This window comes from Bos indicus, chromosome 11 (assembly GCF_029378745.1).
Source record: "Bos indicus isolate NIAB-ARS_2022 breed Sahiwal x Tharparkar chromosome 11, NIAB-ARS_B.indTharparkar_mat_pri_1.0, whole genome shotgun sequence".
NCBI classification, from domain to species: domain Eukaryota; kingdom Metazoa; phylum Chordata; class Mammalia; order Artiodactyla; family Bovidae; genus Bos; species Bos indicus.
Genome location: NC_091770.1, coordinates 70,264,659 through 70,277,798, shown reverse-complemented (window position 1 = coordinate 70,277,798; position 13,140 = coordinate 70,264,659). Strand labels below are relative to the sequence as shown.

At 41.5% G+C, this 13,140-nt stretch overlaps 1 protein-coding gene across 1 annotated transcript in view; it reads right to left on the bottom strand.

Moving 5' to 3' along the window:
- Nucleotides 1-13,140, bottom strand: part of ALK (ALK receptor tyrosine kinase) — a 735,395-nt gene that overhangs the window by 184,457 nt on the left and 537,798 nt on the right. The window contains exon 5 of the mRNA XM_070798938.1: nt 8,532-8,659. Coding sequence (XP_070655039.1) covers nt 8,532-8,659 — 128 coding nt within the window. The remainder of the gene's footprint in view (nt 1-8,531; nt 8,660-13,140) is intronic.

The following is a 13,140-nucleotide window of genomic DNA, read 5'->3' as shown; positions in this document are numbered from 1 at the left end:
TGGTGTGCTGCGATTCATGGGGTCGCAAAGAGTCGGACATGACTGAGCAACTGAACTGAACTGAGTCCCACTTACTTATGAGGAAAACAAAACTCACAGATTGGAAAAAAAAAAAAAAAAGAAACCTCCTCTGAGATCAAAAGGGTGGTAAATGATGGAGCTGGAATTCCACACTCATTCTGATTCCAAAGCCTGTAATCTCTCTCCTACATTGTAACAAAAAAACCTTTATTCACTACTTACTATGGGAAAAACACTGTTAGTTGGTAATTGGGATGTAGAGTTTTTTTTTTTTTAAAGACAGTCTTTAAAAAAATAGAACCTAGCATCTATTGAGCAAGACACATAAATAACTCTGGAAAGAAGTAGGCTGTTTTAAAACAGAAATATATAGAAACACAATTCTGGGCTGAGACTTCTGGGAGAAGATATATTTGAGCAGAAATCTGAAAGATGTGGCGGACTGGGAGAAGCAGATATTGGGAATGGAGGGGGCATAGCTAAAAAAAAAGCTTAAAGGTGGGAAGGCACTCAGGGAAATGTGAGTAGATCTCAGTGGCTAAATGAAATTTTAGTCATTCTAATGCCTATCTTTTAAAGAGCACAGTCCACAGGTAAAAAACAGGCAAGAAGTTTTAGAGATCGGGAGTCAAGAAGGGGAATGTTTGGTAAACGAGGTTCACCCTCCACCAGGTAGTCACAGTGAGAACTAAGTGAGGACACCAGGCTGTGGCTCAGGGTCCTCTCTGGTTTTCACTTCCGAGCAATAGATCCACCACCACATGATTGATTCAGTCCCTTGAAGAGACCAACCCAGGTGTTGGCCACCTGGATGCTGGCATCAGGTTGGCGATGCTGCAGCTCCCATCACCCACTTGGCACGTTGTTGTCATTAACATGAAGTGTTTGTTTCAATTTATTTCTGTGAATGGTCGTTTCACCATGAGAAACTGAGTGGCAGAGAGGGAGTAGCTTCCTTTTCAAAGACTTGAGGCCAGAGAAGTCAGGGAGCTCAGAGCAACATCCACAAACACACCTCCACAGCCATCCTCTCCTTTGACGCTCACGATTAACGTCAATTTGGGGTCAGCCGTTGACATATTGTTATTCCTATTTTAAATTTAAAAAAAGTGTGCCAATTCTGGGGGAGACCTGATGTCTCTTTTGATCCACAGTGTTGCATTGTTTGCTGTTGTTTAGTAGCTCTGTCATGTCTCACTCTTTGTGACCCTATGGACTGTACCCTATGGACAGGCTCCTCTGTCCGTGGAATGCTCCAAACAAGCATACTGGAGTGGGTTGCCATTCCTCCTTCAGGGGATCTTCCTGACTCAGGGTTTGAAAGTGAAAGTGTTAGTTGCTCAGCTGTGTCCTACTCTTTGTGACCCCATGGACTGTAGCCCGCCAGGGTCCTCTGTCCATGGAATTCTCCAGGAAAGAATACTGGAGTGGGTTGCCATTCCCTTCTCCAAGGGATCTTCTCAATCCAGGGATCGAACCTGGGTCTCCTGCATTGTAGGCAGATTCTTTACTGTCTGAGCCAGACAGTAAAGAAGACAGAGAAGCCCAGGGGTCAAAAATGTTTCTCATGCTTGGCAGGTGGATTCTTTACCACTAGCGCCACCTGGGAAGCCTAAAGAGGTGGAAGTGAAAGAAATGAAAGTGTTAGTTGCTCAATCGTTTCTGACTCTTTGCAACGCCATGGACTGTAGCCTGCCAGGCTCCTTGGTTCATGGAATTCTCCAGGAAAGAATAGTGGGGTGGGTTGCATTCCCTTTTCCAAGGGACCTTCCCAACCATGGTATTGAACCAGTTCTCCTGCATTGCAGGCAGGTTCTTTACTGTCTGAGCCACCAAGGAAGAGGTAGAAACATGACTTAAATTCCCTGATTGCCGGTTCAGCATTCATTCTGTGTTCTTTCTGAGAAAGGTGCATTGTAACTAGTTTGGAGGAAGACATCTCTACAAATGGAGCACCTATTCAATACCTTGGGCAAACTAAATATAAGTCAGGGATGCCCTTGGGGAGCAGTGTTTGTCCTAAGTAGAATAGAGATCTTAAAGCCATAACATCAAAACTCAATCTTAAGACAGAAACAAGTTTATATCAAGGTCACTATGCATTTAGTTTAGTACCGCTCAGTAAATACCTGTTGTATGAATGGGTGAATGCACAGACGGTTGGATGAATGAGTCTGCTACACAGACAGGTTTTTGCTGGCAGTCCGAAGACAGCATTCCACAGTAATTTCACAAGCACAAACTAAGGAAGGTGCTGGGGTGCTGCTTGCTTTTGGAACAGAAAATGCCCAGTTTGGGCCAGGCTGCCAGGAGCCCATGAGGTTATCCTTCATTTTACCCAGCTGGATTTTGGATCTTACTCTAAAGGTTAATTGGTTCCACATGGCTGGCCAAATATTGGAATCTATTTGTGTAGCTTCTCTCATTTCATCTTGTCCCCTCTTGGTCTAAGGAGGATATCCTCCAGTGCCCATCACTGTCTTTGATAAAGTAAGAAGAAAGAGAAGGGAGAGAGGGCCAGGTGATGCCATGCGTGTTTTATTGGAAACAATCATACCAGCTCCATACTTAGCATCTCAAAGCCAGGACCCACAGTGACAAAAGTCTGTCTGGGGAAATGGCCCATATTCAAAGTACAATAGCCTTGGGCTTAGTCTTAATCATTTAAAGAAGGTCTGGTTAATGTAATTCCGTTTTGCTATTACATTTTAAATAAGTACAGTATAATAGGATCAAAAAGCTGGGGTTAATAGGAGAGTTAAAAATCAGACTGCCCAGCAACTCTCAAGCTGTATTTCATGAAAGCCCATTTGGAAGGTTTGTCAAAGACTGTGGAACTGGTGGGCTCCTCACCGTCACTTCCTCTAGGGCAGCTGTACTTGTGTAATTTCATATCCTGGGTTTTTATATAAGACTTTGTTTGAATTAAGAGTTAAGCCTCTAAAAAATGTTTGAAGACTGTGGATCTAGTTTACATGTCCTCATTTTAGGCACAAAGAGGCTAAGATAGCTGTCATCTCCCACTCTTTCGGGACATGTGTTTTAAGGTGTCTGCAGTGGTCTGACTGCATTGTATTCCTCGGATTCCTCCCCCTTCCTGAAGTATAGAAGTCAGTGAAATCACCGTCAGCACCATGGATAGTGTGAGTGAGGCTTCTGACACCCTCTCTGAATGGATTAGAAGTAATGTGTGTGACAATGTCTTGATAGAGTAAGGGACCATGAGTGCTTCTTGGGAAAAGGTCTGTTAGTGAGCTGAATGTGGCTCTCATCTGGGAAATCTCAGTTCTGATTCTTGTAGGTTCATGAAAGAACTATGGCCACCTGCAGTAAAATGTGTTTAGGCTTACATCCTTGATTTTCATGGATGGGGGACCCACTATTGATAAGGGTGTGGTGGTCCTCTTAAACTGCCTTTGACCCGTCTGGGCAGGGAAAGGGAAATTCTGAGTTGGTTTCTTAGAAAAACTGAGAACTTGATGACAATGAGATGGAGGTAGGAAGCACATTGGACTAATCAGTAATTTAGTGTGTTAAAGTTCAAGGTAAATTTTTGAGTGTTTGTGCATTCAGTTTCCACACGGTGAGGGAGGCAGATTAGATGCTTTCTGGGGTCCTTAGCAGCAGTGACCTTCCACAGGCAGCACCAGCGTGTGGCAGCTAACAGCATGGATGCTGGAGCCAGATGGCCTCCATTCCAATATCAGCTGTGAGACTCTGGGTACGTGACTGCTGTGCCTAGTGATGATAATAATAATGCATACCTCACAGTGTTGCTGGAAGGATTAATGAGTTAATATATGAATGTGCATAGGACAGGACCAGGCACATAGAAGGTGCTAGGTGGGTGTTTGCAATATGTAATTTTATGAACACACTGACTGTTTTCAAGTCCTTTTCAAGATGCTAGTCCTGCTCTTCTGACGTATTTTTCAGCAGGTTCCTCTGAACCTGAGGAGTCCCAATGAGTGTACTGCATAATCCTATGCTTTAATTGTCTGCTGAAGAAAAGTCATTATGAAAGGGTTAAGGGTTCCCTGGGAGCCTGGGCATGTAAGGGTTGATATCCCTGCCCTCAGTACTGAATACACACACCACTCTTTCAAGATGAGGGAAAAATCTCTTCCAAGTAATTTCCACTCACTGCTACTTTCTTTTGGGAGTAATAGGGTAATAGCCCAAAGCTATAAAAGCAGGAACAGCATTTGTCAATTGATTGATTAGCTGATCAGTCAACAAATATTTACATTGTGTTTCTTATATGTTTAGCATGGTGTTAACTGCACTCTGGAGAAATAAAAGCAATATAAGACAAGGTTCTGAACCTTGTTAGGGCCCCAAAATGACTAACTGAGAAATAATTATAAAATAGCTACTAAATTTAGATGCAGAGAACAAAGTCTTCCAAGAATAATTTCTTTAGCTGTGAGTGATGTTCTGGAGGGTTTGGGCCCCAAGCTGGATCTTAAATGATGAATCAGTGTTCAAAACATAAGGCCTGGGATCAAGTAGGCATTATTGGCATAGTGTAGAGAACACCAGTCTGTTAGAGGAGAGGTATGGGGAAACAGAGGGCATAATGTTGGGCAGGTACAGAAGGGCCGGATTGTAAATGACTGTGGAAATCAGGCAGAGGCACTGTGGCTTCCCAGGCAGGATTGAGAAGTGGTGAAAGCACCAAGGTCAGAGTCAAGGTGGTCCTGATGTTAATCCCAGCTCTACCATCAACCAGCTGGGTGATCTGCAGCCATCACTTTTCTGATGTGAAGCGGTCTTCACTTCTGAGTGAAGTGGTCCAGCCCAACCTTCATATTCCTGATGTGGTAGACAATAAGAAGTTACTGGAACCTCATGAAAATGCCACAAGCAAAGGGAATTTGGAGGAGATTTTTCTGGCAATGTGTGAAGGATGGATAATGGTATCAGGGAGACTAGCTGGAAGTCTATTTAGTCTATTTAGTCTAATAGCTAGAAGTCTATTTAGTCTAATAGCTAGAAGTCTATTTAGCTATTGCTGAAGTCCCAGAATACATATATGAAGGCCTGAATAAAGCACGTGGCTGAGGAAATGAAGTCAGAAGGATAAACTCAAGAAGCAGTAACAGTAGCATCTAGACAGCAACAGATAGAATGTGAGGCAGCCACAAGCCTAGAGCCCAAGGCTTGATCATCCGGATGTAGGGATAAGAGGAAGAGTCAAAGATAATTCTAAGGTAAATAAAACTCCAGCCTCTACACATTCCATTAAGGCAGCAGGATGTCATGGATAGAAATACTGGCTTGGTGATCAGACTGATTTGGGATTGAGTGTGGCTCTACCTTTCCCTAACTATACAATGATGGTAACTTTAGAAACATCTGTGAGGTTCAGTTTCCCCATATGTAAAATGAGGATAATAGTACCTGGTTTTTAGTGTTATTGTAAAGCTCACAGGAGATAACTAACACGTGTAAAGGGATCAGCACTGTATCTGTGCACATGCTAAATGCTCCATAGATGTGAGCTTTCATTGCTTACTAACTGATCAGCTAATAACTGTTACATTCTATGATAACAGGTGTTAGGATTCAGAGGGAGTCACGACCTCTGCCTTCATGGCACCCACAGATAGATATCTTCTCTTTTGCGAGCAGAATTGTCCCAGTGACCCCATCTCCAGTTTAGTTAAAATGGCATTTTTTTTTCTTGTGGGACAAGGAAGGGTTGTAGAAGTCTATATAAAGCAGACCAGATACCCTACAAGCTGAAAAGCTGAAAGTGAAAGTCATGTCCAATTCTTTGTGATTCCATGGACTATAGCCCACCAGGCTCCTCTGTCCATGGGATTCTCCAGACAAGAATACTGGAGTGGGTATCCATTCCCTTCTCCAGGAGGTCTTCCCAACCCAGGGATCGAACCCAGGTAGAAAGTAGACTAGATATCCCAGAAACCTATCAACCTGATCAGCCCCTTCAAATGCACTACTTCTCTTAGCTCCGCCCCTTCAAATGCACTACTTCTCTTAGCTCCTCCCCTTCATGACCTAACTGAAGTAATGATCTCAGAAAACACAGATGTTTGTCTACATCAAACAGGCCTTGGGTATGCCTGCAAAACAACTCCTTCTCTTTAAATATATGAGGGTAGCTTTAGGATACTTCTTATGTTTTCAACTTGTCCACACCACCCGATGTGCACCTGAATTTGTTCCATTATAGGAGAAAGAGTTAGAAGTTCTCAGGAAACACTGGGATCACTCTGTTCTCTGCCTCACAGGTCCACAGTGGTCCTCTCATACCTCTTGGTGGCCACAGGATTCCAAACCTGAGAAGGAGCACAGAGGACACCTGCTTCCCCATGAAAACCATCTGTTCTTGGACTTGGAGCCTCTGAAGGAAGGTAGCTGGGCCATGAGAACCTTCCTGGGTCTCTTGGCAGGTCCACTTTCCTTAAGGAATCAGAGACAGATTTCTTTTCTTCCTCCTTAAGAGAGTGTCCTGCCAGAAGAAACACTTTCTGGACCATTAGAGAAAGTTAGAGAGGTCAACTCTCTTGGTTTTTTAAGGGTAGAGAAGCAGAAAAGAAACATATCTTGTAAACTGTGCAATGGATTGCTGCAAATGCAAGACAAACTACAGAGGGAGAATACTGTAGGTGAAAGGAAGTCGTAGGCGTAAGGAAGGAAAAATGTGCACAACTGGTTGAGATCTTTCCCAGGTGCAAAGAATTTTTGCAAGAGTATTTGTGCTGGGCCTAATACTTGGAGTTTTATAGCCTCTTATTCCCTTCTGATGCTGCTGAAATGAGATTAGGCCAATTCTGGGAACTCATACCTTCTTCCTGACACATTCCTGATAACTGGCTCCATTTCAACACATAACCTCTTTTGGACGGTACGTGGACCCTTGACATCGGTGAGGACTGATGATGTCCAGAGACGTTCACAAATCCCTAAGTTAGTGAGTGTGGAAACATTTGTACAAGCTCCTGGCTTTCTCCCAAACCATATGTTTCTTGTACAGCGTCTCACATCACAGGCTAGGCACCTTTTCAATTTGAACTGAAGTTCAATCTATCATGTTATGATAGATTTTTCTTTTTCTGACACATAAACCAGTTTTGATTAAAAAAGAAAGAAAGAAAGAAAACCACTTTGTGAAAGTTCTTGCAAGGCTAGCAGTGAATGAAGAGCAACAGCAAGGTAAGGAACTGGGTGGTCAGTAGGGTCCCTACCTAAAGGAGTCCCTTTTGTATTCAGCTTCAAAATCAAAACTGGGCCTCAACATGCAATCAATGGCTATGTGTTATGAGCCTTCATGGCTGCTGATGAACATTCTAAATGGAGAGGTTAGGCCTGGGAGTGCCACAGACTCCCTTTCTGTCTATCCTTCATTCCTGGGCCTCCAGACCACAGGTTCCATAGCACAGGTTAGTGAACCTCGAGGAAGAGGCAGGCATGGCAGGAGAATAGTGGCTATGAAAACAACTTGTTTCCTAAAGATTTGTACAATTCAAGTCCATCTTATATACCCTTTACATGTGGAAAAATAATAAAGGATATTTATAATGATGACCCTAGGTCTTCTGAAGAATCAAGGAAAGATCAACCTCATATCTATATCAATGATCAGTCTTCTCCTGCATACCAATCACACTTGGAGCAATGTCTAATGAAAAATATATATAAAATATCATCTTGAAAATAGGAATAAAAGATCAAAAACTCTGTAGAGGGAAGAGAAAATAAGTTTATCAAATAACTACACAGATATAATTTATTGTGATTGAGTATTGCATTTAGCTCAGAGTTTCCTGGCAACAAAGACAAAAAGAAAAAAAAATTGACAAATTACTCTTCAGGAGAGAGATGTCTTCTCTTGTTAATAAATCTTGAAATAAATTCACAATGTGGAGTTATGCAAAAGGAATTCAATGACACATGCCTTAATGATTTTTACAAAATAAGCAAGAATTTTCACATATAACCATTTCCCACATTGTCCCTTAATAACAGCTTAAATCAAATCATTAAAAATACTTAATTGTAAATTTTACCTCAGGGGGGAAAAAAGTAAAGTACTAATCATTATCAAGTTAGTAGGATGGAGATACATGTGAAAAAAAAAAAAGGCAGAATGTTGATAATTGTTGAAACTGGGTTGAGGGTATATGGGAGCCCATTGCACTATTCTATTCATTTGTAAACATTTGAAAATTTCCACAAAACAAAACAAAACCATAGCTGAAAGCATCTGGACTCCAGGGAAATTAAGCTAATGTGTTATCCAACAAAGACTATATTCTATTCGATATAGCTTTAAGTTAAGTAGATATAATATTATAACTCAATCTTTGAAAATTGATCAGCTGGGCTGTGAACCACTTGGCAATATTCAGAATCAGACCCAAAGCACTGGAGACACTTCTGTATAAGTGTGCACATTTTCAGCTAATTATGGTGGCAGATTACTGACCTACTTAAGACAACAAGCTACCAAGGAGTGGATGGGGAAAGCCAGATTCAGATACCTTCACTGCAGTTCTTCAGGGCAAAGAAGTCCACTGCAGATAAGCTTCGGTTTCCATTTGAGATATATTCCAGGGCCACTCGGAACGGGTTCTCTGGGCGCCCAATTCTTCCCTGCAGCACAGTCCAACTGGTTGCATTGGAAAGCAGAGGGGGAAAAACACAGAAAAACAGTGATGAGAAGCAGACCTAACCTATAGAGAGGTCCCATGCCTGCCCTGACTTTAGGGCCCATGTTCTCCATTCTGTACGAACCCTAAGTGGGTGGAACCCTAAGTGGTTCTGAGGATGGTCACTGACAGCAACACACACACACATTTATTTCCTTCTTGTCCAACTAACTCAGAGACCCAATTCTTAAACCTACTGCGGCCACTGGTGTGTCTTTTGTCTTACTTTTTAGGCAACGCCAGACCTTTGGACTATTTCATACAGGAAAAAATATGTACACCTGAGAAAATCTGCCAGCAGAGTGAAGGAATAGTCTTCAAAGCATTTATCAGTGTACTAATAATTATCTCTGGAAAGAATGCTTGGTTTTGGGAATTTTATCTCATCCTCAAATCTCAGAATCCTCGGGTTTGCTATATAGTTACTTAAGGGAAGCTAGCAAGTGCTATTTATTGACTGCAGGAAAATTAAAGTGCATTGAAGCATGTATTTTGGGGTAAAAGCTACCTAAGATTGACGTGGACTCTGCAAAAAGGTGCAAACAGAAGTAGACAGAAGCAGGTCAAATGTGAGCTCTGCATCTGTCTATAATCAAGGACACTGACACAGCCAGAGAATAGAGAATAAGCTAAATGAACATTTTTACACCTCACTCAGGCTATTAACCTCTTGGAATAGCCTCCTGTCACTGATTGCAACATCAAATTTACTTTCCAACATTGATTCAGGTTTTTTAAAATACATAATTATTTTGATAACTTTGTGTGGAGAATGGAAATTACCTGGACTATTTCACATTTTCTTTCCTTTTAAATAAAAACAATTTTATTGAGGTATAATGCACAATAAATTGCACATCCAAAGTGTACAGTTTGATGAATTTTGACATGTGGATTCACCTTAACTCATCACAATGTTTCATACTGTCTTACCACTAGGTTGGGCTTAGGTATGGTAGTACGCATGCTAAGGAACTTAGGGAAAGACTAGCTTTTTGTTTAAAAAAATTTTAAAGCACCCTCCCAAATTTCAAGTATAAAGGTATTAAAAATTCAGAAAAGTTGGTAAAGGAAAGTAAAAGTCACCTGGAAACTCATCTAGAGACTACCTTGGTAAACACCTCTGTAAGCAGCATGGTAGCTACAGCTTTACACATATAAGGTCATACACACACGTGCTCCCTCAATGGTTTGTCGTAAGACAATCAATATAAATTACATGATCAGGTCAAAGGCTGCATTTTAACGATTTGTGCATTGCTCCTGGTTTTTCCTCTTTATGATCAGGCTGAGGCTAGCCCTGTGAGTTTATCTTAGGACGAATTCTTAGAACCTGGGTCAAAGCATATATGTATTTAAAACTCTGAGGATATTGTCAGTCCTCTAACACTGAATTAGAGGGTTCATTTCTCCATTTGTTTGTTGACATGGGATCCCATCAAATCTTTTCCATTCATTAACTTTTGGTGAGGAAGGCATCACGCAAAGCAATCTATGGTCTTCAGGGGGGTGTTCCTGGATGGGGATTGTGTGTCTCTGGTTCTTGCCATGTTGCTGGGCATGCAATGAGGTTTGCTGGATGAAGAAGGCAGTGCTGTTCCCTTTCCATGCTCTTTTGTAGTTAATTCTGAGCAATGGAGCCAGTGCCTCTGCCATTTGATAAAAGCGTATTAAGTTTCCCCACAATAGATGCTGTAGAAGAGACTATTGCTGTTGTGAAGTTTGTTCTCTGTTTCTGTACCCAACAGGATTTCTATCCAAAATAAAACCAGTGCAATTGAGTAAGGAAAAGGGGCCTTTCCGTTTAAATGTGGAACTGTCAAAGAAAAAAAAAATTGAAAAGAAAATGTAAATGAGGGGTTCTTAAGGAAAAAGAGACAAAGAGAGCAGAATTTTTCTTGTTCTTCTGAAAAATAAAGGACTCTATTTTTGAGGGAAGATGGTGGTGAAAAGGCATGACTATTCATATTCTTCCACAATCATAGCTCTCTGCTCTGAGGAATGATGGATTTTAATTCCAGGTACACAGTGGCCCTTGATGATGATTTCCATTTCTGTATTGGCAGTAGCCCTCTGGATAAATGTGTCAAGAGTTTTAGGAATTAGTTTCTGAGTTACTGATGCAATAACTTTTGTCTGAAATTCTCTGGCCTCCCATAGTTTACTGCTGCAACTTTAATAACTTTCAGAGCAGTTGCCAAACATGATTTTATAACCAAGGAAGTTGGGACTGAAAAAGGGCAAGCTTATACCTAGGGTCAGATTTGTTTAAGAGACAGCAAAAACCCTATAGGGGGTGGGGTGGGGAATACCACACACTCTCTTTTCTCTCTCCCTCCATTTTCTTGGCTGACATCCCAATGGTCATGAAACTTGCTCCTTAGGGTCCTATTTTCCTCTTTAGCTGGTGGCAACTCTACTTGTGCTTGCAAGGCGGGAAGTGATGTTCTAACCTAGAGCCTCCTAGAGACAAACGTGCAGCTATATGCACATGCTGGGGATTTGCAGTCATCTCAGCACTGGTGCTTCGATCAATCAACATGACACTGTGGGGAGTCCATCTGGACTTCAGGAAGCCAGAAGCATGGTCTGGATGGCCTGTCATCATCCATTATCTTCCAGTTGTCTCTCTGGAGCTCTTTACTTCCAGTTCTGGCTCTGCCAACGGTTTGCCTGATGACTTTGAACAAGGCACTTTACTCCAAATGCCTGAAATTTTAAATGTTTTCTAATCAGTTGTATTCTCAACCACAGAAAGTATCTCCAACTTGGTGTAAATTTGCTGAGAAAACAACTGACTACACATTTTTTGCTGAGTGGCTGCATCATAATGAATCAGAGTCCACTGAAGAAGGCAGGAGGGTTGGTTTGTGAATAGCAAGGTCCATTTCTGACCTGGAGGTTGGAAGCTGTATATTCAAAGGCCATCAGGTTGGGAACTGAGTCCCAGATTATGGTCCTAGACTTTCATGGGGTATGGTAAGTCCCAGAACCCATTTGGGTTTTAGTTTCTTCATTAGCAAAATGTTAAGAGTTCTCCAAGGTCTCATACTGATCTGATACCAATACTTCTCTAGCAGATCACCCAAGTCCTAGTGACAAAACACTTTACCAAAACCCTGAAAGCTTCAGTGGGCCAATAATATTCTACAGAAGGTGGAAGAAAGATTTGTCAAATAACTCAGACTTATTTCTCCAAAGAGACTCAGTTCCACCCCCTCAGAGACATGAAGAGACTGGTTCAAGGTCACCCATTTGGTTATCTGAAGACCAAAGATTAAAATCAAATATATTATTGCTCCACAACTGCAAGAACAGGAGACAATGTGACCCATGAATCAGTCTGTATATTCAGTCACATTTCGTATTGCTAGAATCATGGAGATAAAGAAAGATGTGTTGACTTAGCATTGCTGCAGGGAATCACCAGTCTGGGTTTTGAGGACAGACAGGCCAGTCAGAAAGTGAAATACCTTGTCAGAAAATGCACACATAAAAGCAAAAAAAGTCATAAGAAGATATGACATGGAAACAGAAACTCTAAGGTTCCTACTGCCCCATACCAGGACAGTCTCTCCAAGTTTAAAGGAGACTGGCACTTCTGATGTGAGCCAAGCTGCTGATGATATTGTTGGCAGCATGTCTCAAAAGGATGAAGGCAGAAAGTTATTTTAAGTCCAGAACGAAGGGGCACTTTCTGACAGCACTGGAGGGCCATGGGTGGCACCTGACAAGATGGAGGAATGTGTATTACTTCCTGCTGTGTGATATTCCAATAGGCATGTTGATGTAGGGCTGGCTCACAAAAGTGAGCCATCAAACCTACATGCTGGTCAATGGAACCCCTTTCTGAGATGGTTTTAGCTGCTTCAATATCAGGAGGCCTACATTCACTTCTCAGCTCCATGATCTACTAAGCAACCATAGGCAAATTATATACTTACTCTCACCTCCTATTTCCTTATTTTTAAGGTGGGAGTCATAATGCCTAGCTTTCTAGATTGTTGTGAGGATTTATGAGAAAGATGTACACAAGAAACGTCCTTATCAGGGGCTCCATAAATGGGAGCTCTTCTTATAGAAGACCAGAACATTTTTTCATAGAATGGCACTGGGCCATGAAACTATTTGCATCTCAATTCATTTATAAGATTCAAGTGGGAGAGTAAAGTAGACAAAAGAAGGTAAGAAAGGCATTAGCAATTTATGAATAGCAGCCCCTTTTGTTGAAATGAGGAAAAATTTTTAGTTAAAAGAAATTATGTTGGAACAAAAAGAAACTATGTTGAAACAAAAAGAAACTATGTTGAAAAACTCCTACAACCAAATACGTTATAATTGGACTATGATAGCAGATCAATATTCTGCCCAGAACTCTCTAAAGGCCCCATCTCACTTTGGAGTAAAATCCTCTATTTAGCTTCGCATCTTTCTGTAGCAT